The sequence below is a fragment of the Pseudorca crassidens genome, chromosome 9, assembly GCF_039906515.1.
Source record: "Pseudorca crassidens isolate mPseCra1 chromosome 9, mPseCra1.hap1, whole genome shotgun sequence".
Taxonomy (NCBI): domain Eukaryota; kingdom Metazoa; phylum Chordata; class Mammalia; order Artiodactyla; family Delphinidae; genus Pseudorca; species Pseudorca crassidens.
In genome coordinates this window covers 96,019,691-96,047,206 of record NC_090304.1, presented here as the reverse complement: position 1 = coordinate 96,047,206, position 27,516 = coordinate 96,019,691, and the positions used below count along the sequence as shown (strand labels likewise).

The following is a 27,516-nucleotide window of genomic DNA, read 5'->3' as shown; positions in this document are numbered from 1 at the left end:
AACATCTTTCTCACAGGTTTGTGGCAAACACTGAAATAACATGTGAAATGCTTTTTAAAACACTTTACAATTTTTTTTCCATTGGATCTATTCTCCTATAGGGTCTTGTGTGTGTGTGTGTGTGTGTGTGTGTGGGGGGGGCACTTTGAGCTTAGGATAGAGTTCTTTTGGGAGAACAAAGGTTTTACTTCCACAAACATTTTCTTAGTATCCACTTTGCGCTGCTGAGGATTGAAGTGAAAAAGTTCAGTCTACATCCTCAGGGTCTACTAGGAAAGAGAGATGAATAAAGTGAATAAACAGATGTTCAGTGCATAATGAATGTGGGTGGATACAATGAAGAGGGGACCCAGTAGAGAGAGAGAGAGAGAGAGAGAGAGGGAGAGGGAGAGGGAGAGGGAGAGGGAGAGGGAGAGGGAGAGAGAGGGAGAGGGAGAGGGAGAGAGAGAGAGAGGGAGAGAGAGAGAGAGGGAGAGAGAGAGAGAGGGAGAGAGAGAGAGGGAGAGAGAGAGAGAGAGGGAGGGAGAGAGAGTGTGTGAGTGAGTGTTGGGGGTTGGGGGGAGTCAACTCCCACTGCTTCCAATCAGCGTAGATAGGAGGGTACGTTTGTCAAACCTCTCCCCAGCCTGAGATGGTGGTAGCCCGTCTCCTCCCCAGTCCTCGGGAATGGGGTGGAGAGTGGCATAGAAGCCCCCTCCCCGCCCCCGGGCCAACCTGCCTCCCGCTAGCCGGCCGGGCGCCTTACCGAGTCAGACCACTGGGAGGCTGGGGGAGCCGGGTTGGGCGAGGAGGCGAGCGAGATGGGGGAGCTCTTATTTTGACAGGGGCCTCTCCGGGCTCTGGTATGAAGGCAGAAGGAGGCAGCCAGAGAGCCCCGATGCTTATTCAGGCTGGGGAGCGGAGCCGAGTGGAGGGGCGAGCGAGGCTCCGGCAGCGCAGGGGACCCCGGGGAGGCGGCGGCGAACGGCGGAGCCAGTGGCCGGACATGCCCCGGACTCGGGGCCGCTGCACCACCGCCGCTGCCCGGAGCCAGCCGGCCGGACGCCCGCACGCCTGGGTCCCCCGGCGCCGCGCCGCCCGGGGACTGCAACCCGGACCCTCGGCGTCCGACCAACAATAAGCGCCCAGACAGCCCCCTCCCCGCCCCGCGCCCACCGTCCCCGCGGGCCTCGGGAAAAGTGAAAGGAGGAGGCGAAGGAAGGAAGGAAGGAAGGAAGGGAGGAGGAGCAGGAGCCGGAGCCGTGAGGTTCGGGGCTGAGACCCCAGCCCTGAGCCCAAGGCCGGGCGGGTGTGCGCGCTCTCCCGCCGCTGCCCGGCGCCCAAGACCATGCTCCGCGGTTGGAAAGCAGGAACCCAGGCGCCCAGCGACCCCCGGATACCCACTCCCGGGCCGGGCTGGTATTGAGATCAAGGCGTCCAGGATCAAAAGATCACCACCTGCCCGCCCTCCTCCTCACCTCCAACTGGCGAGCAGGAGGACCCCAATCCACCCACCGGCCCTGACCTGGTCATGGCGTCCAACTCCGGCCTGGCGTGAGGACCCCCGACCCGCGCGAGGTGAGGGGAGGGCTGGGGCCGAGGGCGAAAGTCATGCCAGGCCAGCAGAGGCGTGAGGAGGGAGATCCAGTTCGAATTGGGGAGGGGGAACACAATCTGATTGTCTCTGGCCCTCTGGCACGCACCCCCAGGCTGTTTAAGGGGTCGGGGACGCCCCCAGGATTAGTGGAGGCCACTCTTGGGCCCCCAATCAGGTTGGCAGCCCCAGCGCACAGAGGGGAGGGCTTAGGGGCAGCCAGGGGACCCTGCCACCCTAGCACAGAGAACAAGGCCGGCCTTGGGCCAGCTGGAGCAGCAACTCTGCCCTGGGGGCTTCTGGGAGATGTAGTCCCCCTCACAGGCTCACCAACCCCTTGGGTCTCAGCACCCCAGCACTCCTCTCCTGGCTTATAGGAGCTTCCATAAGGAGGTGCGTGGGGACTGGAGATTGCTGGGGGTCACCTCTGCCCCCAAGCACTGCCTAGGAGCAGCGGGGGCTGTGACTGGAGGAGTCTCCCCTGCCTAGGATTCTTAGTGATGTGGGCTTGGCAGGGGGTGGGGGGGCAGTCACACAGTTCCTTGGAGGTGTCTCTGCCTTGCTAAGCGGAGACAGCCCCTGCCTTGGTCTGGGGGAGCTCTTGGGGGAGGAATGTGAGGAAGAGAGGGGAGGCTTAGGGCTTCTTGCTTGGCTGGACTATGTCCTGTCCCAGGGCTGCTGGAATTGGTTTCAGGGGACACCGAGGTCTACTCTCCCCTTCTCCCTCTTGGGAGCTGAGGAGAGTGTCCCTTACAGTCTGGGAGTCTGGAGGGTGTCCCTCTGGAGCAGTGAAGCCAGGATTGGCTTCTGTCTGTCCAGCTTCCTTCCTTCCGGGTTTTTCTGACACCCCCTCCTCCCTCCTCCTTCTGTCTGTCTGCTGCTTGGGGTGTGGGTCTGTGTCTGTGTCTGGGGGCCTCTGCTACAGGGAGGAAAAGTGTTGCTCTGGGAGAGGTGAGCTGGGCATGTGACTGAGCCCCGGGAAAGGGGCTTGGAGGCCCCCTTGATCTTTGGCCTTGGTTTCCTGTTTTACCTAGGAAAGCTGTCTTCGCACAGTATCTGCTGTAACCCTACTGATGCCTCTGGGCAGCTCGCTGAATGAGACCCGCAGGGTGGGTGGGCTTCCACTCCCTTTGCTCTCCTCCCTCCTCAGCCTCTCCAAGGTGCAGCTACTTTTTCTGGGCTGGGGCTGCCTGGCTTGTCTGCTGCCCCCCAGCACTAGCTTGGCTGCCTTCTCTGGGTCAGGACCATGATTTCATGGCCCCAGGGGAAGAACATGTTCAGGCCCTGTCTTTCTGGTATCAGCTCTGAGGTGCCTGCTGATAGGAGCTTCAGGACAGGATGAGAATGGGAGAGAAAGGAAGGTAAGGGAATGGGGGGGGGCGGTTCTGGTATCAGGACGGAAGGTGCTGCCCTCCCTCAGCTGATCAGGCTCCGTGGCCTTGGAGAACCAGGCCTGGAAGCTCACCCTTCTGGCCACTTGCCTCTGGAGGCGTTCTGCTTACCTGTGTTGCTTCTGATTGGGGTGGGGCAGGGGTTAATGCTGGAAGGGGTGCTCCTGAAGGGGAGAATACCTATATAACCTTGGATCCAGTGTGACTCTTGTGCTCGGGGTAGCAGGGGCCTCACGCTAGAGATGGTTTCTGGAGGTCCGTATGGAGGCTCCGAGTCTCTAATTACTGAGGTTGAGGGTCCAGGTGGGAAGAGATTACAGAGTCCTGGAGAAGGATTAGTGTTGGTGGTCCACAATCGATCACAGCAGTGGTAATGTACGACCTAGTGAACTTGCTTATTGAGTCTGTGTTGGGCACCCGTGATTCCCCTTGGGTAGTGTCTGCCTCCCAACTTCTGGGTATTTCAGTTAAGCAGGAGCCCTGGGCCGTAGACTCAACTTCCATGAAGAGGCAGGGCAATAGCCTTCTGGGCAGAGGCCTAGTGGGTGGCAGTGTCGACTCAGCAAGGGCTGGAATGCCTGGCACCTGCTTTAGATTAAAGGAGATGCCTGCAAAGGGGGCTGCCTGCCTGTAGGGGGAGGGGCCGGGATGGAGCTGCGTGGAGCCCAGGAGTGGGGTGGAAGGAAAGGAGCAGGGTTGCAGGCAGCAGCAGCTCTGGCAGGAGTGGAGGGAGCCAGCAGTCCCCCAGCTCAGCAGCCCCTCCTCCAGGGAGTGCAAGACAGGAGCTGGGGGCCGCCACACTGCCTCTGGCGCCGCCCGCTGAAGTTCTGTCCCAGCGCCCTGAGGGGGCAGCTGCGGGGAGCCAGGGTGTCTGAGTGTCCAGTCTGCCCAGGACTGGAGGAGGCCTGCGAGGAGGTAGGGGGCACTTTGGGGTTCCTTTTGGCCTGATGCCATGTTTACTCTTCTGGGGGCTCCTTGGTTGCTGGTAGTGAGGCACTCCAAGAGCCTGGGCACCCAGGGGTGACGGGGAAACGGCATCCTTTCCCTGTGCCAGGAACCCTGGGCACTGCTTGCTTGCTGACCTCGGGGGAGGGGGCAGAGGGGATGGCACCGTGGGAAAGTGGGCAGCCGTGGGAGCCAAGCGGGTACAGGCTGGGTGCCGCGGGCAGGGAGCCTCTGCCAGGCCTGCTCTCCCTGGGGTGGGGCTGGCTGTTCCAGGGACTGGCTCAACCTGTTGAGCACCTGGCTGCTCTAGCTTGGCATCTGTGCCCCTGCCTGCCAGCCCCACCAGCTGCCCACCTGTAAGCCACACTGTGGGGGCTGCCCCCAGGGATCTGGGGCGAGGAGACTCTGCCTGGCCAAGGGGCCAGGATGAAGCTGGTAGAGGCTCCTCCAGGGGCGCTAAGTTTCCCCAGGTCCCACCCTCTAACTACCAGAGCTTGGGCTGGAGCCAGTTGGAGGGCCAGGTAGCCAGAGGCTAGGAGCTGAGGGGCAAGGGGAAGAAAACTGCAGCACTAGAGGTGCCGCACGTCACTTGGATGGGCCTCCCTGAAGGCAGCCTGGAGTTAAGGCCTGGCATTTCCTCTGCTGGGTGCCAGGGCCAGGCCTCCAGAGCCCCACCCCCAGCCTGGCTTGACCTCCCCTCCCTGGGAGAGAGCTGCCGACTTTCCCTGGAGGTTGGGGGAGGGGCAGTAAGGGCATCCTGGTGCCCTGGGAGGAGAGGGGTGACTTCCTGGATGTGGGGGTCTGTTGTAGTGCCTCAGCCTCCCGAAGAGCTCCCCTCTCTGGGAACCCAGGTAGGAAGCTCTGGCTTCCCAGGGAGATGTCCCCCACCCTGCCCTGAGTGTGGGTGGTCCTGGGTCCCCTGGAAGGCCCTTGCTGTCCTCCCACACCCTCTGACTCCTAGCTTTAGGCCTGCCTTGGGGCTCTGCTAGCTGGCGGGGAAGGGGAGCCAGCTGCCACTCTGTAGGGGGGAAGGTGGCCACCACCACCCACCCACGGGTCGGGGAAGGGCCCAGGTAGGTTCCTTCGCCTTCTTTCTTCTCTAGTCAGTGGCTAAAGTGGAGACCTCTCCTTCTCTGCCTCCTTTCCACCCCAGGCCCTCCCTGCTTGGCCCTGGGCCACCTGCCCCTCCTAACCTTGGTGTCTGGCCTAGTCCCCATGCCCAGGGGCTGGGATGCCCTCTGTCCAAGTCCCTCTTCCAATGGGCTGGTGGCCCTGCGCTGGCCTGTCTTCCCCCTCCCCTTCACTCTCCACCCTCCAGCCTCAACTGAGAATGGCCCTGAATCCAGCGTTTCCAGCATTTCGAAACCAGGATTGTTTTGAAATCCCTGAGTACTTCTCCACCCCACTGCTCTGACTCCCCTCCTCCCCACTAGCCCAGAATTTAGTCCTCTAATCTGACTTCATGTGCATTACGTGCGTGTGTGTGTGTGTGAGTTTGTGTGCTAGCACATGGCCGTGTGCATACTACTCTGTGTGTGTGCTCGTGTATCCCAGTGTGGGTCTGTCTTCTGTCTGTCAGTAGTTCTGTGTGACTGGCTGATGTCATTTGTGTTTCTCGAGCTCTCTTTGGCCTTCTCTGAGTATGGGAGCCTCTATGGGTCTTAAGGAGTCATTTTTGGGGAGTTTGGGTTATTTTAAAGAGGTCTCCTGGATGTGTGTCTTTGGGGGTTGTGTCTGTTTCTCTCTCAGGTACACGTCTGGGAGTATCTGAGGAGTATGTGTGCTCGGGATTGTGTCTCTGATGCACGTGCGTGTGTGCGTATGTGCGCACACTCAGTGCGCTCCGCTTCTGTTGCCGCCTCTATCCTCCTCCCTCAGAACATGTCTGGGGTGCGTAGCCACAGGTCTCCCCATAGCTCCCTGGGACATGGAGTCCTCTGTCCTTTGATAGGGAGGTTTCTTGGAGCGAGGCCAAGGCTTCTGGCAGTTCTGTGGTCCTTGGAGAGAAATTGTGCAGTGGGGAGACTTTGGGATAAACTGTCCCCAAGGCTGGGCTCTCTTCCTCTGCCCTTCACGGACGCCTGGCACCTTAAGGGATCCCAGTACTCCCAGTCCATCCTCTTCTTGTCCTAGTGATATCGTGGGGGCTGTCACAGGGCAGCCCAGTGCTCTCCAGAAAGGGCTGGGGAAAGGGAGTTAACCCTCTACCCTTGGGGTCACTTGCTTCATTGGGGACAAGAAACAGCCAGCCACATCAGACCTGGGAGCTTCGTGGCTAAAGTTCAGAAAAGTTGACTTTGCTAGCTAGGGGCAGACAGCAAAACAAGACAAGACACTCGTATTTCCAGCCTGAGCAGAAGACAGAGGGGCCTGGAACGCTGGGGCGGGGGGGTGGTGATGTGCCACCCCCGAAATATGAAGCATTGGATGCGAGGCCGGCTACCATTGTAGCCTTGACCCTGGGAAGTCCTTCTTGATGTCTGACCTTAATCGTGTTTTACAGGAGGGGGGTGGGGATTGCTAAGGGGAGCTTTCTTTCTTTTTTTGCCAAAGCAAGAGTTGTGTTAGTAGAGTTATGTCTGCATGCGATGCGGGCCCTTGGAATCCCTGATGCCTCGCTGTGACTCAGTTTCCCATCCTGGGATCTCAGGCTATAATTGAATACTTGAAGCACTTGTAGCAAATCAGTGAAGAAGAGGGTTGGGGCAGGGGCTCTTTGTCGGAGTCAAGGGCCTATGGAGACAGCAGCATGAGGTGGGCAGAGAGAAAAGTTGTCTGTTTATAAACCCCCTTCCCATGGCCTCTGGTCCCAGGACTCAGTGGGAGGAAGGGAGGGGTAGAGGCACAGGTTGGTACAGTGCTCAGTGACCCAGCAGGGGGAGGGCCTTGGCAAGGAATTTTCAGTTTGTTTCTCAGTCTCTGTCTCTGAGACACGCACACACACATCACTGCAGACACCTTCAGGAGATGAGCCCAGAAAAGTCACCCAGGTGGCGGCAGGGCGGGGCAGTACCAGATGGGGCCAAGTGGTACCGTGTTCTGGCAGACACCCTGTGCTTGCCCCCTAGAACTGGAAGTTGAGCCCAGCGGGACCTTCCCCAACTCCCCTGTCATGTGCCTGGGAGCACCACAGGCTGGAGAGGGTTAAGTCTGGTTGGCAGGGACACCCCCCCACCCAGTGCAGTGAGAGAGAGGGAGGGGTGGTTAGCAGCTTGCTCTAGTTGGCGTCTCTCCCAGAATTCTTCGGAAAAGAACTCCCCTTTGACCCCCAGTACAAACTGAGCCCAGCCACCAGCCTCCCTCCCGCCTGCCTGTGGGAGCTTCACCCAGCCCCCTCCTACTGAACTGCTAAGCCTGATTCTCTCACCCTAGGCCCTCCCAGCCAAGCCCGGTCCCCAGGGGCATCTTCAGGGGACAAGAGAGACCACATGGGGACACAGGACCCACACCATTCTTCTCCTTGACACAGGATAACCCCGGGGTGGCTGGGGCTGGAAGCTGGGGTCCTCAGGCCTCCCCATCCATCCCTCCACCCGGGTCCTCAGGCCAGGCCGTGGGAGTCCTCCCCCCTCTCCCTGTGGGCTGAGCTCTGAGGGAGCTCTAAGGCATCTCCAGCGCCTTCTCCTTTCCTGCTTGCAGGGGAGGGAGGGGGAGCTGTGCGGTGGGGCCGCTGGGTCAGGCCTGGCTCCCAGCCAATCCACAGAAGTCGTGGAGGGGGGGTGGTGTCCAAGTAGCTCAGGGACTTCCTGGAGCTGCAGGCCCGTCTGTGTGTACAAGCTTAGTGTGTGCGTGCTGGGGGTGGGGCTGGGGCTCTGGGAGGAGCAGGGGTAGAGATTGCTGGCCTGGGGCTTCTAGCTGTGACCCTCTCTCCACAGGGAGCCCCAGCCCAGATCACACCCTTGAGCCTGAGCCCGACACGCATTATCCTGAGGTGAGAGGTCTGTGTGCTTATGTGTGTCCTCACAGCCTCCTCGCTCAGCTCTGTCTGCCTCTGCCGTTGCCTCCTGCTTGGCTTTTTGTCTCGGGCGCCCTCCTCCTGGCTCTCTGCCCCCACTTCTCCTTTCATTCTCCTCCCCCCGGAGGAGAGGGTGCTGACTGCCTACAACCTGGAACCCGGTAGGGGATGGGGGCGGGGCCGGGGCAGGAAGGGTTAAAGCGCCACAGCTGCTGCTCCAGTGAAAGTCCCAGCCGGGGTGGGTGGTGGGGAGCCCCAGCCTGGTCACCCCTGGAGGGCAAGGTACGGTTTCCTTCCCGGGCATCCCAAGTTCTTGCTCCCCTTCGCCTGCTGGCTTTGGCCTCAGCTGGCTGAGTCAAAGCCAGGGTGGCTACCGGCCACAGTAATGTGGTTTCTGCCCTGGCCCCTAGACACACACACACACAGACACACACACACACACACACACACACGCACACACAGAGGCACACACAGAGACACACACGCTTTCTCCCTACTGCCACCCCCACCCCCTCCCTCCCTCCCTCCCTGCCCCCCCTCCTTCCTTACTTAGCAACAACTCCCTGAATTCACAACAAACACGCCTGCCTGTAGGCTCCTGGTCTGACTAGGGAAAGCTGGAGAAAGCGGAGGACTGCGAGGAGGCCCTTCTCCTAGACTGTCCCCAGGAGGGAGGGGCTTCGAGTCCCCCCACCCTCCCTGCTGGAGGCCACCACCCCTCAGGGACACAGAGGAAGTGGTCCTGCTCCCAACTCAGGCAATGAAAAAAGTGGGGGGCAGTGCCAGGTGTGGCTGAGCAGGTGCGGGGTGGGGGGGGGCAGGGCTGGGACTCCACTCGTCACTAGTGAGTCCCACTTGACCTTTGACCCCCACCTGCAGAGACTCTTCCTGCCTCTGGGCCTCTCAGCAGGGGCCTGTGCTGTTGTCATGGTAACTTGCCTTGCTCCTTCCCCAGACTCTTAGGGACCAGGATGGGTGACGATGTAACAGATTGCGGGTAGATGGGGCTGGGGTGGCCCAAGAACTCTGCTCTCAGAACCCCAGTGGGCCAGGCACCTGTGTTGAGGGGGTGGGGAGTGGTGGCCTCTCTTTGATCTCTTCCCTGGGCAGGAACTGTGGCCTCTAGCTAGGACCTGGTGTGCATTGGGGTTGGAGGGAGTATGGAATGAGGGGGTGAGGCACCAATTCTTTCATCATAGCACAGAGGGCTGCTACCAGGGTGAACATGTATTGTGAAGTGGTTAATAGCCCAGCTGCTGGAGTGTCTGAGTTCAAATCCTGACTCTTCTAATTTTGGACTGTGTGCCTCAGGCAAATTACTCAACTTCCCTGGGCCTCGGTTTTCTTATCTGTAAAGTGGGGATAACAAGAGAACTTTCTTGTAGAGTACTAAATTAGAGGATTAAATTAAATAATGCATGTGAAGCCTTCAGGACAGCTTGATGTTACAGAGTAAATGCTCAATAAATGTTAGAGCTCCTCCTCGTTATTATTAGTCATAGCTCTTCACAGGAACTCATGGTCCACCTGGGGGCTTTAGCAGGGGAAGAATTGATGGGGGTGGGGAGAGTATGGACGGTGGGAAAGAGACAGCCTTTCCAACACTTCAGACTCCTAGATTCTAATACCCATCCAGACCCACCTTCTTGCTGCCTCAGTTTCCCCACTGAGGGGAAACTAACATCTTGGTTGCAAGTTTGCCGAATAGCCATGCGCCTGGAGAGGGGTCTGAGGTCTTAGGGCCTGTCTCCCTCCACATCTCCCAGCACTTCTCAGGGCTGAGCCCTCCCTCCCCCATGCTATTAGCTCAGATCAGCTTCAACACCCCTCCCACCATCCCATCCCCTGATGCTCTGTTCCTTCACCAGGCTGAACAGCCATTAAGACACTCTGTTCTTAAATGGCTTAGATGGCCGCCTCCTCTCTTTCCTGGCCTAAGGGGTCAGGGACCTTCTTTGGGGAGAAAAGTAGCAGTGTGGGGCTGTTATATGGATGGCAGCTGTTAGGCCTGCCTTGGGGCCCAGGGTCCACTGGATTCCCTGTACCCTGCCTGGGCATCTTCTCTGAGCGTGGCAGGGCAGTGCCCAGGCCTGTGATATGTATAGAATCCCAGATGGGCATGCCTGGCACCTGCTGCACACAGATGGGCAGAAGCCCATCCTGAAGCCCAGAGGAGGGGTGGGGTCATACCAGCATCCAGAGGACACCCCCAGAATCCTTTCCTCTGCGGCGTGGGTGAGTGTGGGCAGGGCTGGGTAAAGTTCTGTTTCAACCCTGTGTTACTTGGGGCAGGCCAGGGGAGAATGCTGAGTGACTCTAGGTGAGCAAGGCTCCGAAGGGCCCCGGGATGAGAGTCGGATGATGGCGGGGGTAAGGCTTGGGAACTTCTGGGTGAGGAGCCCAGCACTGGGCAGCAGGGATGGTGTGCCCACAAAGAGGGACACTCTGCAGATAAGTGGTTTGGTCTTCTGGGAAGTGCATGTCCAAATCTCTGGAGAAAGTGGATTCAGATGTGGCAGAGTGCCTGGGACACCAGGGCTCTTGGGTACCTTCTCTGGCCTGGTACCAAGGTGGGTGGGCTGGAGCCCCTGGGTCTACTGACCACCTCCTTCTGGGAACAGAGGGAACACCTCCCTTCCATGGGCCTGGGAGTGAGGGCTCAGTGTTGGCCTGGGCCATGCCTCACTGCTGGGCTGGCCATGCCGCTTTTGCCCAGCCCCTGGGGCCTGTTCCTTGGGCAGGCTGGGGCTATTTTTGGGATCGGGCTGGGGCTCTGGGGCTGGTTTCAGATGTTCCAATGTGAACAGGAGAAAATGGGAACAGATGGCTGGAGGGTTCCAATCAGCAGGTCCTGCTGGGAGCAGGTTATTTTTAGGGCCTTGTTAACCCTTTGGGGGCTGTGGAGCCACCCTGAGAGGGACAGCCCTCTCTAGTTGAGAAGAGCACAGGTCTTCTCTCTGGACCTCTACTTTCAGAACTGCTTGTCCCAGTTGCTCTTCTTTTCCTCTCAGACCCTCCACTCTTTAAAGAGGCCCATGGCAAGAAAGTAGGCTCCAGCTTCCTCCCAGCCCAGACCCTGCACGGAGACTGCCAAGGAGTAGGTCGGGGAGAGGGGTGGCTGGTGGAGGGGATGGGACTTGGGCCACTGTTGAAAGGAAACTCCCCTTTGCTTTTCTCCTGGGCTTTTGAGACAGCCCTGAGGCTAAGAGAGTGGATAACTGCTCTCTGGGTTCATGCTCTGGGCTTGAGTGTATGTCGATAAACCCAGTGATGTCCAGGGGAGTGCTGGCTGAGGGAGCTGGCCTCTGTGAGGACAGAGGAAAAGCCAAGTTTTTGTACTTGATACCACTGGGATGATGCCCATGGGCCCCGATCCCTTGGATACTCAAGAGCAAGTATCTCGAGAGTGCCCATCTTTACCAAATGCCCACGGATTTGGGTGCCATGTAGGGTGTAAAGAAGGGGACATCATGGCCAGAGGTGGTTTGTTGAGGGCCGAGTATGTCACAGGCATTCTGTTGGATGGTTTCACTATTAGTATCTCACTCGATGTATTGATCCTCATTTTGCAGATGAGGAAACTGAGGCTCAGAGGGCTGAAGGGATGGACAAGGTCCCGTCGCTCAGAAGGGGTGGGATGTGATTGGCATCCTTGTTGGCCTGACTGCAAACCCGGTTCTCATTCCACTGCATCACTCACACTGCCAGTGTCCCAGCCCCAGAGGGCGAGGCTGACAGGACTGGGCCTCCTCAGGGAGCAGGTCTATGGAATGAGTGTAGGAATGGAGGCCTGGGGTCAGGGGACCCTGCCTGTCACTGCTCTCACAATCCCTTAAGCCCTTCTTGCCTGAGGGTGCCAGGACTGACACCAGAAACCCCATTTGGCCTTCCTGTCTTCCCTGCGGGAGGATCACAGGCATACATCCTGTCTCATCAGCCCCCACCCCCACCCGTCCTGGCCCACATGCCCCTGCTTCCTGTAGGGTCACAGCAGTCTGGATGTCAATGTGGGCAGAGCCCGAGGGCCCTCCAGCTGCTGCTGGTGCCAAGAGTTTGGGCCAGGTCTGCGAGGTGAGGGCTGGGAAGATGCCTCTGACGCTGGCAGTACCTGGGGGAGAGAGCAGAGCGGGCAGGCGGGCTCTGGGTGAGGTCCCGCGCCCCATGGTGCACTGCCTGTGCCAGCAGTCTGCCCGCACTCGCAACTCCCACAATGGCCCCATTGTTCCCAGCCGCCAGGCAGTCAGGCAGTTTGGAGGAGGTTCCTGGGCCACCCCTAATCCCCCCCCCCAAAAAAAAGGGCCAGATTAACCCCTTGGAGGATAGAGGCCAGGTGAGGGCCCACAGGGAGCTACCCTGCCCACTCCTCCCTTCTGGGAATCCAGGCTTGGGACGCCACCTCCCAACACGTGTACCCAGCGACAGGGCATCTGGGGAGATCGGGGTTTCCCACAGGGTGGGGAGTAGCACCTAGACCCTCTCCCACCCCCAGGGTGGTGTAGGTGCCAGGGGGCAGGAAGTGCCGGTGGGGTGGCAGGCGGAGACCAGATATATTTGGGCCGGCGGGGCTAATTCCAGCCACCGCTGCCTGCCCTGCTGGCTCCTGAGCTCCTTTCCTTCCTGTGAAACCAGAGCTGGGTTGGGCCTAGCTCAGGATTTCGGTGGATTTAAAGAGGCAGCACCACCCCTGCCAGCCTGGCTTCCTCTCCCCTTCCCGAGGTAGGGTCTGGGGCAGAGAGAGGACTGGAGAGCTGCTTGCTCCTCCCTTGCCCCAGGCTAACCCCTAGCCCTTGCCCCTGCAGGGGGACCAGGCTTTTGGCACTCCCTTCTCCCAGAGCTTTGGGTGGGTGGGGTGGGCGGGGGTGGGCTGTGGTTTCCTGTGTTGGCTGTTTGTGCCTGGCCCAGAGTGCCCGCTGCCTGCCTGGGCTTCCTGCCCTGTCTTGTTTCCTTGTGCCCCCCTCCCCCTCCCCCTCCCCTCCCCCTCCCCCCGGGGAAGGCAGCAGCCAGAGATTGGGCAGTAGCATTTGGGGGCACCCTACTGCCAGGCCGTGACTGCTTCCCAAGGCCTGGCCACTTGGGCACTGGCTACGGGAGCCAAGTGAGGGGACCTCCGGCTTGTCTAGGCAATGCCACTTAGTCTGGTGGTTTCCAGAAGGGCAGAATCCCCACCAGAAGCACCCTGTTCCAAGACCCCAGACTGCAAGGTCTGGGGCCAGGAGTTTCCATGTCCCAGCAGAGTTAGGGTTGCCTTGACATCACCCTGGGGCTGCAGGTGGGGTAGGGCTGGAAACTCCCAGACAAAATGGTTGATTTGCATGGTCTCCTTTGGCAGGAGGTGGGCGGAAGTGGGGAGAGCTGCTAGGAACCAGGGTGAGGGGAAGGCCCCCCAAGCCTGGAAGTCCCCACACAGAGGGTCCCAGAGCAATACCTTGGTTCTTGAGCAGATTTCCTGCTGGGCTCTGAATCCTTGACCTCCCCACCCGGCTGAGTCACCACCTCAGGAAGAGGAAGTGACCTGGGTGGTAGAGGAGAGCTTCTAGGGACCAAGGAGTCCTGACACCCAAGAGAAAGGGGACTTGGGACCTTGTTGTCTTGAGCGCTGCCTCTCCCTGAGTCAGTGGCTGAGGACCCCACCACTAACACTCCCAGCAGGTTCCTGTTCTTTCAGCTACCGCAGGGTCCTAGCAGCCCATTTCCTCTCTAGAGGTGTCTGCCCACTGCGTGTGGAAGCATGGACCCTCCAAGCGTGTTCTCACTGCCTCTTTGGATGGTTCTGAGCTGGGCAATAAGACTGGTGGGCTGGCTGGTGAACCAAGGAGAGGCTCCCAAGGTGGGGGCAGCTGGAAATAGGCAGGTTGCCCCGTCGAAGCCTTCCTGGTTTCCCTCCCCCAGCTGAGGTCAGGCGCACTTTAACCCTTAGGTCACTGCCCCCCACCCTCCACCCCGCACCCCACGTTGCACGAGGAGGGCCATATCTCAGGCAGGCTTCGTCTCAGCAGCCTCCTGGGCTCCATTCTCATAGGTCTGCCCCTGGCCTCTTCACTCAGGTGACTGGCACCTGCTCCCTGTTTGTGAGCACATGTCACTGCTCCCCACCCTACCCCCTAAGAGGCAACCACAGCGCTGTGTTCCCAGAGCTCCATCCCTGTCCTTTCATCCATCTCGGGGGCTCCTGGCCTGGTGCCAGGAAGTCCCTTCACTGTTTGTTTAAAAACTGCACCCACCAGGAATCAGTTTTCCTGCCTCCCATCCCCAAGGTTTTCCAGGTCTCTTCCGGGGACTGTGAGTGCTAGAGGAGGACGGGGATCTCTGGGATCTGGGGCAGACCCCTGAGGGGCAAAGGGGGGAGGTGTGAGATGGGAAAGTCCTGACTCATCTGTACTTGACTCAGCTCGTCCTGCTGCTGGGTGGGAGCGAGGGGGTGGAGTCCTAGAGGGGAGGGCAACTCCAAGATTCTTCTAGAGAGGAGGCTCGCCTGACGGGGTACCCTGGAGAGGACTAATTTTCTAACAGCCCCTTCCCAAATTATTAGATGTCCTGATATTTGAAGCTGTAAACAGAGGAAAGTGGGTGGCCTTTGCCCTGCCCCAACCCCAGGAGGCTGGGTCCGGTGACCTGCGGCGTGTGGGAAGGCCATCTGTCTGGTGCAGGCTCAGATGAGCTGTCATGACTTGAGGGGAGGACACTGCAGTGTAGAGGAAACACCAGGGGAATGGGGTCTTGGTGCTGCCATGTAACGGTCATGTGACCCAGGGGCCTGTCACTTCCTTTTCCCCGATCTCAGTTTCCTCACAGTGAAATGGGGATAATGCTGTCGTGGCAGATGATTGGTAGTTTTGAGGATCAGCAAGGTGGTGAAGGTGGAAGCCTGGGACCCAGGTCAGCCCCACAGGCCTGCCCCTAAGCCCAGGTGCCCTCCAGCTCTCCCCACCTCAGTCCCCCCATCCCCCCCACCGCACCCGACCCCGCGTGATGCAGGAGATGGGGGCTGGCAGCAGGCTGCTTCCCAGCCAGGCCCTGGACTTTGGAATCTTCCCCTGAGGAGCCTCCCTCCCTAGAGACAGAGCTGGGGTGGGGAAGGCCAATGTGCCCTGGGGTTAAGTTAGGGTTAGACTCCCACAGGGTCACTGGTGTGCCCCCCACCCCCAGGTCCCAGCCCAGCCTCCGGCAGCTCGGCAGGGAATGTGGGCAGGGAATGTGGGCCGGTGTCTGACTGGGCCTGTCACCGGGACAAAGCTTCTGGCCCAAGACTCCTCCTCTCCCCCCACCCCTTTCTGGGATCTGCGCGGGGAGGGGGGGGGACAGGGCTGGGGGCGGTCGTGTGAGGCTTCTGTGTTTGTGTAAGTCTGTTTGTTGGTGTATCTATGGCCCCGTGTGTGTGTTTCTTTGTGACTACCGGGCTCAACTTTCTATGGCTCCCTTGTGGCCGGGCCTCAGTCTTTTCATCTGTTCAGTGAGTCGATGCGCTCCCTCTCTGCCCTCTGGCCGCCTCTGGAAACATGCCCTAGGCTGCTTCTGTGCTCCTGCTTCGGCCAGCGCCTCCCTCGCCCTCCCGCACACCTCCGCGGGCCGGCGTGAGCGCGCCTCTAGTTTCCTGGGCTCCGTGCGTGTCTTTGTCTCCCCGTCCACGTGTGAGCTGCGAGGGTGTGTGAGTCAGAGTTTGGGTGCTGGTGGGTCCCAGCGCCCCTGCCTGGCGGCGCCTAGCGCTGGACCGAACCTCGGCCCCGCCGTGGCGCGCGCCAGGCCCCTCGCCGCACTTGGCCGTGGGTCTGTCCGGGCGGCGCGTGCGGGGCCGGGAGAGGCACGCTGCAGTCCTGCCCGTCGCCCGCTCCCCGGCTCGCTGGCTCGCTCGCTCGCTCGCTCGCTCGGCCTCTCCGCTCTGGCTCTGCCGAAGGGGGCGGGGTGGGGTGCTGGGGCGGGGGGAGGGGAGGCTCCTGCATTCTTGCGGTCGGGGAGGAATCTGAGCCAGCGTTACTGGTCTCCAGAAGAGCCCAGCTGCAGCCCCGGGGCCCCGCCAGGCCTCTCGCTGCCCGCCCGGGCCTGCTGGGATGGGCACGGGCTAGGCCTCGAGCTGGGGGCGGGGCATCGCCCCTACCCGCGGCCCCCTTCCCGCCTGGGCGCCCAGGGGCAGGGCTCAGAGCTGGGGGCGGGGCGCCAGGGGGTCCCCCGCCCCCCGGGTGAGGGGCGTGCCTGGGGGCGGGAGTCCCCCCCAAACCCCCTGGGTCCTGACAGACCTCGCGGCCGCCCCAAGTGGGCACTTCTGCAACCCATCCTTTTAGTGAATTCTGCCCCTGTGGCCCGGGGTGGGGGGGCCTTGCTAGAGACTGCAAGCTCCCTGAGGGTAAGGTGCGGGAGGAATGGGGATAGGAGCGGCCACTAGGATCCAGACCCCGACTAGTAATCCTTCCTTGCCATTCACACCCTACCCTACCCAGTTCCCTAGTCCCAGGGCTGTTGGGTCCTCCCGTCTCCCCTCCCCTTCTCACACCCCCTCCCCAAGTCACAAGTTTTCTCTTTGGGGCTTGTTGCTGCAGTCCCTGCTCCAGTACCGAGTACCTGGCTGGGCCCTGGGCACGCACAGGGGCCGTAGCCCCACTGTGTGTGGGAACCATGAGGATCCTGGCTAACAAGACAAGGTGTGTGGGTGTCGCGGAGGGCGGGATATGTGTGTGGAGTGAGGGGAAGGGAAGGGCCCAGTGGTGATGGGACTGAACTGTGCAGGCTTGGAGAGCGAGACCCCCTGAGTACCTGCCTTCCAGGCCACCGGCGGGCTAAAGGGGGGTCAGAATGGGAAGGCCTGCCCCGAGGCAGGAGCCCACAGCTTTAGTGCCTGGGCCCAGGGGACAGAGGGGAATGGCAACCAGCTAAGCCTGATGTTCTAGTCCCTTCCAGCCCTTTCCTTTTAAAAACGGTTTGAGCAGACCCCTGCCCACCCCACTGTCGGGTCCGATGGCGCCCTCTGGCCTCAGTCTAGCTGGGGGTGGGAGCTGGAGGGAGGGGCGGTGCCTGCCTCCCTCCCCTTCTCCAGGAGAAGCCGGCAGACAGGGCCAGGCGGCAGCAGCAGGACAGCAGAGCTGAAATAAATCTGAGCTGGTGTGGAATGAGGGGGGATAAATATCCTCTCCCGTGATGTGATCTTTCCAGCGGCTATTAATAGGTCTCCGGGGAGGGGGAGGCGGTGGGGGGAGCGGGCTGGAGCTTAAAGGGCCCGCAGCCTAGGCTGCAGGAATCCTTGGCTTCAGTCTGCTTTGCACACCAGTCCCCTCCCCATTTTTTTTCCTGCTCCTGCCTGCCGGCCAGGCATACTAGTAGACCCCCTTGAGGCATTCCCCTCCTGCTCTGGGGAGCTGTCTGGACTAGTGGGTACCACTCTCTGGTGTGCTTTTCCCCACTTCCCCAGGGGAATGGGGCTGGGGCAGGAGCAGTGACCCTCAGGTCCTGTGCCCCTTCCATGCTGGTGTTGGGACACATGGCAGTTGAGGTTGGGGACCTTGGAAGGAGTCTGAAGACAGCAAACCCTTGACAAGAGGATGCTTAAGTGTTGGCCAGGTGCTAGTGGAGGGGGGTTGCCATGGAGGCTTGCAGTCTGTTGGATGCCGGGGGCTGGGGGTGGGTTGGATTCTGCCAATGTGAGGCCCTGGTTTTTGTTTGAATTGTGGGGATTGGAGGGTGGAGAGGGTTGCCCCATCTTCACTGCCCAAGGTGGAGAGGGGAATCAGCCCTTCTCTGAGGAGCCATGGAGGGGGGTAGGGGATAGCTGGTGGTCTTAAGATGCCACTCAGCCCCCATCTCCCCTACCACTAGGTGAGGCAGGATGGGACGATTAAAATCCAGGCGTGCTACACCCCTAGCAGGATTAACTTTTCATGTCTCTTCCACCTTCTCCAGGTTACCCCACCCTAGGAGGAGAGAAGCTCCAGGGAGCCCGCCGCTGTCCCCCCGCGGCCACTGCCCCCCTGCCCCAGCCAAGCCAATGCACCCAGAAAATAAGTTGACCAATCATGGCAAGACAGGGAATGGCGGGGCCCAATCCCAGCACCAGAATGTGAACCAAGGACCCACCTGCAACCTGGGCTCGAAGGGCGTGGGGGCGGGGAACCATGGGGCCAAGGCCAACCAGATCTCACCTAGCAACTCAAGTCTGAAGAACCCCCAGGCAGGGGTGCCCCCTTTCAGCTCGCTCAAGGGCAAAGTGAAGAGGGAGCGGAGCGTGTCTGTGGACTCCGGAGAGCAGCGAGAGGCTGGGACACCGTCCCTGGATTCGGAGGCCAAAGGTATCCCATTTCCTGATCCCCAAGACCCCAGCATCTTCCACAGCCCTAGACTCACACTTGCTGGGAGACCATCTTTCTAGCCCCCTTGCCTAATCCTCAACCCCCACTCCTCTCCAGCATTTATGCCGGGGACACGTTTCTCTTACCCCCATTATACCCACCCATCTGGTCATTCTCTCAGGATTGGATGGAGGTGTCTCATCCTTAGGTGCCACCCATGGAGGGGCCACACAGAGTGATGGGGCCTCTGGTCGGCCAGTCTCATGCCTCTCCTGCTTTCCCACCAGAGCCCCCAGAGCGGGAGAGGGAGGTGCTCTGGGGTGAGGAGCAGACCCTCACACTTCCGAGGAACCTCCTGGTATCCTGGCTGGTGGGAGCTATGGTGTAGGCACTGGGGCCTGGAAGAGTAGCAGCAGTTTCCCCCTCCCCCCCCAGCCCTAATTAGAACCAGTTGTGGTTGGGGATTATGCTGGGCTTGGTGCTGGGTGGGGGAGGGGAGGCAGGCAGCAGGGCTGTAGAGAGAAATCAGAAACAAATGGTGTCGTGGTGGGGGCCAAGGGCTGGCAAAGTGCCCACCATGGCCGGGGCAGTGCCCCCTGGGGTGGGGCATCTGGGAGACGGGGCTTGGGAAGGATCCCGGGGCCTCTGGGTACTCACTCTGACCCCTGCCTGCCTGGGCAGAAGTGGCACCCCGGAGTAAGCGGCGTTGTGTGCTGGAGCGGAAGCAGCCATACAGTGGAGACGAATGGTGCTCAGGACCGGACAGCGAGGAGGATGACAAGCCCATTGGGGCCACCCACAGTGAGTGCCCACCATTGCCACGGTGCTGTGGCCCATGGTGCCCCCAGAGGATAGCTGCCCTGAGGGAACTTCCCTCTCATCTAGGGCTTCAGAAGGCCCAGCCTGGGAAGAGGGAGCAAAGGGTCAGGAGCCCAGGCTCCTCCTCTCCCATCTCACATCTCTGACTCAGTCCCTCCCTGCACTGTGACAGCTCAGTTGCTGCCTTCCAGGTGCTCAGTGGCCCCCTCTCCCTGGGGACCAGGGTGGGGTAGGTTGAACCTCAGGTGGCCTCTCCTGGCCACATCTACACCTCCTCCTGTGAATTCCTGGCCTATGCTGCCACCTACTGGTTATTAGAGGGAGGGCAGTGAGGGTCCAGCATCACTGGGAGCTGGACAGCTGGCTTGGCTGCGCAAAGCTGTGCTAAGCCTGGGTGTGAGCTGACATTGCCTGTGTCTCTGGTGCCCTTCCCTACCCTCTAACTGACTCCTGGCAAGTGCCCGGAGCACATCACCAGGACAAGGAGTGGGTGTGGGTGGACGCCCCCCCTCTCATTCTTGCATTGATCAGCATTTATTTGGGCCTGGCACTAGTGATGGGGGAGAGACGGACATACTCCTGCCCTTGGGAAGCCCATATGCATTGATTTGATGCTTTCCCTCCAAGCTTATGTCTGTGTGTGGGGAGAAACAACTTAATGCGTAAGAAACTAACCAGAGGATGTTAAATTGTGAACTTGTCGAAAACCAGACTGTAGAAAGAAGGAAGAAAAAAATATGCAGGATACTTTTTGCTACTTTGTTTTATTTAATCCTTATAACAGCCTTGTGAGGTAGGTGTTACTATGATGCAGAGGAGGAAACAGACTCAGCAGATGTTTGTGGAAAGAGCAGATCATGTCCGTGGAGGTGGTGTATGGGGTCAAATACTGAAGCCTCTGCAGCTGGCTGGCACTTTAAAGGTCACCTGGTCCCAGCCACCCCCCACCCCCACCCCAGGGGACTCACTGGTGGTCCACAAGCCCCTGGCCAAACCCTTCAGTGATAGATGGGGGTGGTCACAGCTTCCCAGGACAGACCCTCCTCAATTCACTTTTATAACACTAGACTGTACCTTTGTAGAAACATGAAAACACAGGGAAATCAAAGAAGAAATTGTTAACATCCCATACCCGATACCAAGGCAAGCACTTACTGTTTTAGTTATATTGCCATTAGATTCTCGAAGGATTCTTGATGGTAGGGCAGTATAATATAGAGGTTAAGAGCACAGACTCTGCAATCAGACTGCCTTGGTTTATATCCTGGGTCGTCCACTTATTATCTGTGTAAATTTGGGAAAGGGCCTCGGTTTCCTCATCTATAAAAATAATCTTTTTCTCTTAGCGTTGTTGTGAGGAGTCAATGAGTTGAGACATGTAGCACACTTAGAACAGTGTTAGCTTTTTTTTTTTTTCTGGCTGCAGTGGGTCTTTGTTGCTGCACGTGGGCTTTCTCTAGTTGAGGTGAGCAGGGGCTACTGTTCGCTGCGGTGCGCGGGCTTCTCATTGTGGTGGCTTCTCTTCTTGCGGAGCATGGGCTCTAGGCTCATGGGCTTCAGTAGTTGTGGCTCGCGGGCTCTAGAGCACAGGCTCGGTAGTTGTGGTGCACGGGCTCAGTTGTTCCGCGGCATGTGGGATCTTCCTGGACCAGGGCTCGAACCCGTGTCCCCTGCATTGGCAGGCGGATTCTTAACCACTGCGCCACCAGGGAAGTCCCCAGTGTTTAGCTTTTATTGTTATCATTGTACTAGAAGTTATTTTATTGAAATAAAGCCTGCCTCTCTCCCCATAAGTCATCCCCAGGAGTCCTAGTTCTGTGTATTGAATGTGCACCTTCCTCTTCCCTGGGGCAGCCCTCACACATTGAAATCAGCTCTCAAGTTCCCCTCCCCCCCCAAACTTCTGGCTTTGTTATTCTATGTAAAACTGGAGAGACAGGGTCCAGAGCAGGGCCGTTAACGAGGTAGGAGTGTTAGAGAAGATTTCTTCAAGAAGAGGAGCCTGCCAGTGGGCCTGCGGGAAGGTGGCTGCTGCCCCAGCTCAAGGGAGACAACTTGGGGCAGTAGGTGCTCTCACTTACTGTCTGCAGGCCAGGCACTTGATGGTGGCAAAGTTCCACCCACTCGCTAGACCTATGAATGACCAAGCGTAGATCTTTTGTAGGCGAGGACTTACAGTCAGGACTGTGACCATGGAACAAAACCTCTCTCGGTGCCGAGGATGGCCAGTCTACCCTGGCAGTGAACCCAGTATGTCAGGCTTTTGTAACTCTCTGTTTTCTAAACAGTTTTTTAGTTTGTGACATGGTTGTGAACTTGCTGTAAAAATAGATTTCTTTGACCAGCCCCTCCCCCTCCTGCAGGGCTGGAGTTAGTGTTTCCATTTTACAGATGAAGGAACTGAGGCTTAGAGGAAGGAAGCATCTTGTGCATAAGGTTGCAGAATACAGTTAGTGGTAGGGCTAGAATGAAAACCATTCAGCGTTTGAATCATCAGCTGTACAAGCTCTTTGCCTTCTCCCCTCAACTGGCCAACGTGCATACACACGCACAGACCACGGCGAGGGGTCGGAGCAGGGCCACGCTCGGGGCTCTGCAGCCCCTGCCTGGTGCAGACCCTGGCTCTGCACTGCCTGGCTGTGTCACCTTGGGTGAGTAACGTCATCCCTCTGAGGCTGTCAAGTGGAGTGTACGACAAGTGGAGTGTACGACAGCTTCCTCCCAGGGATGTGACGATTAGATGGAATCACATCCATAAGCATCCGTCAGGCTGCCAAGCATGCGGGAGCCTATTCATAAGGGTCACATTTTCCCTCTCCCTCCTCTCCACATGGTCTGCACAATTTCCATCCTTTTCAAAGGTCTAGGGCAAGTATAGAAACTAGACTAGTGAAAATGCCCGATTGGGGCCCCAGATGACCCTGTGGGCACGAGCTATGAAGCAGTGAGCCTCTCTGTCCCTGGGCATCTCTGGGATCGTACGGTAGCGGCAGGGGGGTGGGCGGCTGTCCCCCCACTGGATCTCCTCTCTAAATCTGGGCCTCTTTCCCTCTCCTCTCCTGTGCAGATTGTAATGTAGCAGACCCAGCCATGGCGGCCCCACAGCTGGGTCCTGGCCAAGCCGCCCAACTGCCCCTCAGTGAGAGCAGCGCACCAGGCCCCCCGCATGGGCCCCCGCCAGGCCTCCGGCCCGACGCCCCCGGGGGTGGAGGCGGGGGTGTCCCGGGAAAGGCTCCCTCACAGTTTGTGTATGTCTTCACCACCCACCTGGCCAACACGTAAGTGCCTCAGCCCTTGTTTGCCTAGCACCCCTCAGCCTGGGGTCCTGAGTGAGTGCCTGCAGGGGGCCAGGGTTGGCTTGGGTTGGGCTGGGTGAGGTTGAGGGCTCCTTCCCGCCCGCCTCTCTGAGCTGTCTGTGCCCGACCCTCCTGTGTAGGGCTGCGGAGGCAGTGCTGCAGGGCCGGGCCGACTCCATCCTTGCCTACCACCAGCAGAACGTGCCCCGTGCCAAGCTGGACCAGGTGAGTGTGTCACCTGGCCTGGGCGTGGTGCTCTGTGAGCAGCGGATTGGCCAGTGCATCCCCTTACCTGTCATGTGCTCTGCCTTTGTCCTCTTGCAGGCCCCCAAAGTGCCACCCACCCCAGAACCGCTACCCCTGAGCACGCCATCAACAGGCACCCCTCAGTCCCAGCCTCCTCCACTGCCGCCACCGCCACCCCCAGCCCCAGGCAGCGCCCCCCCTGCTCTGCCTTCCGAGGGGCCTCCTGAGGACACCAGTCAGGACCTGACACCCAACTCGGTGGGAGCTGCCAGCACGGGTGGTGGCACTGGGGGTACCCACCCTAATACCCCTACAGCTTCCACCGCCAACAACCCGCTGCCCCCTGGAGGAGAGCCCAGCAGCGCTCCCGGCCCTGCCCTGCTTGGGGAGGCCCCCACTGGCAATGGGCAGCGGAGCCTGGTGGGCTCGGAGGGCCTGTCCAAGGAGCAGCTGGAGCATCGGGAGCGCTCCCTCCAGACGCTGCGAGACATTGAACGGCTGCTGCTCCGCAGCGGGGAGACTGAGCCCTTCCTCAAGGGGCCCCCTGGAGGAGCGGGCGAGGGGGGACCACCAGCACAAGCCCCTCCCGCCCCCCAGCAGCCATCCACGGCCCCGGCCAGCGGGCTGAAGAAGTACGAGGAACCCTTGCAGTCCATGATTTCGCAGACACAGAGCCTCGGGGGCCCCCCGCTGGAGCATGAAGTGCCTGGGCACCCCCCGGGTGGGGACATGGGGCAGCAGATGAACATGATGATGCAGAGGCTGGGCCAGGACAGCTTGACACCTGAGCAGGTGGCCTGGCGCAAGCTGCAGGAAGAGTACTACGAGGAGAAACGGCGGAAGGAGGAGCAGATCGGGCTGCATGGGGGCCGCCCACTGCAGGACATGATGGGCATGGGGGGCATGATGGTGAGGGGACCACCGCCTCCCTACCACAGCAAGCCTGGCGATCAGTGGCCCCCCGGGATGGGAGCCCAGCTGCGGGGGCCCATGGATGTCCAAGATCCCATGCAGCTCCGGGGTGGACCACCCTTCCCCGGTCCCCGTTTCCCAGGCAACCAGATGCAACGGGTGTCTGGGTTTGGGGGCATACAGGGTATGCCCATGGAGGTGCCCATGAATGCCATGCAGAGGCCTGTGAGGCCAGGTATGGCCTGGACTGAAGACTTGCCCCCTATGGGGGGGCCTGGCAATTTTGCCCAGAACGCGGTGCCCTACCCAGGCGGGCAGGGTGAAGCCGAGCGATTTATGACCCCTCGGGTTCGTGAGGAGCTGCTGCGACACCAGCTGCTGGAGAAGCGGTCGATGGGCATGCAGCGCCCCCTGGGCATGGCCGGCAGCGGCATGGGGCAGGGCATGGAGGTGGAACGGATGATGCAGGCGCACCGGCAGATGGATCCGGCCCTGTTTCCCGGGCAGATAGCTGGCGGCGAGGGCCTGGCGGGCACTCCCATGGGCATGGAGTTTGGTGGAGGTCGGGGCCTCCTGAGTCCCCCCATGGGGCAGTCTGGGCTGAGGGAGGTGGACCCACCCATGGGGCCAGGCAACCTCAACATGAACATGAATGTGAACATGAACATGAACATGAACCTGAATGTGCAGATGACCCCACAGCAGCAGATGCTGATGTCGCAGAAGATGCGGGGCCCCGGGGACATGATGGGGCCGCAGGGCCTCAGTCCCGAGGAGATGGCCCGGGTGCGGGCCCAGAGCGGCAGCGGCATGATGGGCGGCCCGCAGAAGATGCTGATGCCCTCGCAGTTTCCCAGCCAGGGCCAGCAGGGGTTCTCTGGGGGCCAGGGACCCTACCAAGCCATGCCCCAGGAAATGGGCAATACTCAAGACATGTTCAGCCCCGACCAGAGCTCAATGCCCATGGCCAACGTGGGTACCACCCGGCTCAGCCACATGCCCCTGCCTCCTGCGTCCAATCCTCCCGGCTCTGTGCATTCAGCCCCAAACCGGGGGCTGGGCAGACGGCCTTCAGACCTCACCATCAGTATTAATCAGATGGGCTCGCCGGGCATGGGGCATCTGAAGTCGCCCACCCTTAGCCAGGTACACTCACCCCTGGTCACCTCGCCCTCCGCCAACCTCAAGTCACCCCAGACTCCCTCACAGATGGTGCCCTTGCCTTCGGCCAACCCGCCAGGACCTCTCAAGTCACCCCAGGTCCTCAGCTCCTCTCTCAGCGTCCGTTCGCCCACCGGCTCGCCCAGCAGGCTTAAGTCTCCCTCCATGGCGGTGCCTTCTCCAGGCTGGGTCGCCTCGCCCAAGACAGCCATGCCCAGCCCCGGAGTCCCCCAGAACAAGCAGCCGCCTCTGAACATGAACTCTTCCAGCACCCTGGGCAACGTGGAACAGAGTGAGTCAACGGGGCCGGGCAAGTGGGCCCTGGCCTCTGGCACAGGGAGCCTCCCCGGTGGGGATATTCTTGCTGGGCCAGGGGAGTGAGTTAAGGCATCTGTGCCAGGGCCCAGGGGTAGACGGCTCTGCTCGAGGGGCAGACGCTGGCAGCTGTGTGTGTGCTTTCACAGGGAGCACCACGTTCATCTCCCAGGCATGTCAAGGGGGTCATATTGGGGATCTCCCCGCTGCCTGGGGCCATGAGGCTGCAGGAACTTCTTGGAGACAGGTGGGCTGTAGTGACAGTGGGGTGCCTGTGTTGAGTGGGACATCTGTGCCTGGAGGGGTCAGGTGGAGATTTGGGAGCTGACCTCTTCCTAAGCCCCCAGTGTGAGCAGCCAAATTCATCTTCCCCTCCCCAGTCACCCCCTGCTCTTTCTGTCTCCCCGCTTCTGTAGGTGCCCTCCCGCCTAGCGGCCCCCGGAGCAGCTCCTCAGCGCCTCCCGCCAACCCTCCCAGCGGCCTCATGAACCCCAGCCTGCCATTCACTTCCTCCCCAGACCCCACGCCTTCCCAGAACCCCCTGTCACTGATGATGTCCCAGATGTCCAAGTACGCCATGCCCAGCTCCACCCCGCTCTACCACAATGCCATCAAGACCATCGCCACCTCAGACGACGAGCTGCTGCCCGACCGGCCCCTGCTCCCCCCGCCACCACCACCGCAGGGCTCTGGGCCAGGTGCGGGGACCGGGAGGGGCCACGGGGAGAAGAGCTGATGCAGGCACTGGGAGTGGGAAGAGTTGCCACGGCCAGCGGCTGCCCCTGCGGTCCTGCTGGCTTTTTGTGCTTCCAAAGAGCCCTGGGCATCAGGGCGGGGGGGGGGGGGTGTCCCAGGACACAGTTCCCATTTGTTGTCGCTCAGTGAAGCCAAGCCCAGAAAGCTGGAGTGGTCTTTCCACCTACTGATGTGTCCCTGGCCGGCTGGGCCAGAGCTTGGGCCTCTTGGCTTCTCACATAAGTGCCTGGAGTCCCTTCCCTCACAGCTAGGGCAGGCCAACGGTGAAAGCCCTCAGCCCTGGTACCAGCCTGGCTGGGGAGTGGGGAAGGACTGAGTTCTGCACCCTCCCCCAGCTGGGTGCACACGGTTCCTGACCCCCGTTTCTCTTTCCCTGCAGGGATCAGCAATAACCAGCCCACCCAGATGCACCTGAACTCAGCCGCTGCCCAGAGCCCCATGGGCATGAACCTGCCAGGCCAGCAGCCCCTGTCCCATGACCCCCCGCCTCCCATGTTGCCCTCCCCCACCCCTCTGGGCTCCAACATTCCACTGCACCCCAATGCACAGGGGGCAGGAGGGCCCCCTCAGAACTCGACGATGATGGCTCCAGGGGGCCCAGACTCCCTGAATGCCCCCTGCGGCCCCGTGCCCAGCTCCTCCCAGATGCTGCCCTTCCCCCCTCGGCTGCAGCAGCCCCACGGTGCCATGGCCCCTAGTGGGGGCGGGGGCGGGGGACCCGGCCTGCAGCAGCACTACCCTTCAGGCATGGCCCTGCCCCCAGAGGACCTGCCCAGCCAGCCGCCAGGCCCCCTGCCCCCCCAGCAGCACCTGATGGGCAAAAGCATGGCCGGCCGCATGGGCGACGCATACCCCCCGGGCGTGCTCCCCGGGGTGGCGTCAGTGCTGAACGACCCTGAGCTGAGCGAGGTGATCCGGCCCACCCCGACGGGGATCCCCGAGTTCGACTTGTCCAGGATCATCCCCTCGGAGAAGCCAAGCAGCACCCTCCAGTACTTCCCCAAGAGCGAGAACCAGCCCCCCAAGGCCCAGCCCCCCAATCTGCATCTCATGAACCTGCAGAACATGATGGCGGAGCAGACCCCCTCCCGGCCCCCCAACCTCCCGGGCCAGCAGGGCGTCCAGCGGGGGCTCAACATGTCCATGTGCCACCCCGGACAGATGTCCTTGCTGGGCAGGACAGGTGTGCCCTCACAGCAGGGCATGGTGCCCCATGGCCTGCACCAGGGGGTCATGGCCCCTCCACAAGGCCTCATGACCCAGCAGAATTTCATGCTGATGAAGCAGCGGGGAGTGGGCGGTGAGGTCTACAGCCAGCCCCCCCACATGCTCCCCCCGCAGGGCTCTCTCATGGGCCCCCCGCCCCAGCAGAACCTCATGGTGTCCCACCCGCTGCGGCAGCGCAGTGTGTCTCTGGACAGCCAGATGGGCTACCTCCCGGCGCCGGGTGGCATGGCCAACCTGCCCTTCTAGCAGTCCCCGTTGGCGGCTGGAGCTGGGGCGATACTGCAAATAGGATAACCTTAAGAAAGTTTCTTCCCCTTCGGTGTTGGGATGGCCTGGGTCAAGGGGTGGGGTGGAGGGGGTGGGAGGGGGCTTGTGTGGGGAGTGGCATTTGTGGAAACCAGATGTGCTGGCAGCTTAGGGGGAAGTGGCAGAGTGGGGTGGGGGGTTTGGGATGGGGGTTGGTCCCATTTCGGCCGCCAGGACTGCCCCCCCCCGCCAGTCCTACGGAGCCTCGATTTTCCCTCTTTCTCTGCGTCCGATTTTCCCTCTTTCTCTGCTTCTGCCCTCTTCAGCTTTGCTTTCAGAGCCCTGTATCTAATCCTTGGCAGGGAGTGGAAGGAGAGGAGAGGCCTCTCCCTCTCCCTCCCCT

The 27,516-nt window shown here is 60.5% G+C and overlaps 1 protein-coding gene across 14 annotated transcripts; it reads left to right on the top strand.

The window, feature by feature from the left end:
- Positions 1–606: 606 nt before the first annotated feature.
- On the top strand, positions 607–27,233 carry BCL9L (BCL9 like). 14 transcript variants are annotated; one of them, XM_067751233.1, is made up of 10 exons: positions 607–1,557; positions 7,785–7,840; positions 16,396–16,497; positions 17,750–18,135; positions 18,817–18,936; positions 22,022–22,232; positions 22,391–22,475; positions 22,575–24,861; positions 25,301–25,582; positions 26,020–27,233. In XM_067751233.1, the coding sequence occupies exons 3-10, from the start codon at positions 16,472–16,474 to the stop codon at positions 27,111–27,113; spliced, it is 4,491 nt and encodes a 1,496-aa protein (XP_067607334.1). In that variant the 5' UTR covers positions 607–1,557; positions 7,785–7,840; positions 16,396–16,471; the 3' UTR covers positions 27,114–27,233. The 14 variants fall into 14 exon arrangements, with proteins under 14 accessions (XP_067607334.1, XP_067607336.1, XP_067607339.1 ...); XM_067751234.1 differs by lacking the exon at positions 607–1,557 and adding an exon at positions 2,105–2,524; XM_067751228.1 differs by lacking the exon at positions 607–1,557 and adding an exon at positions 2,531–3,879.
- Positions 27,234–27,516: the final 283 nt, after the last annotated feature.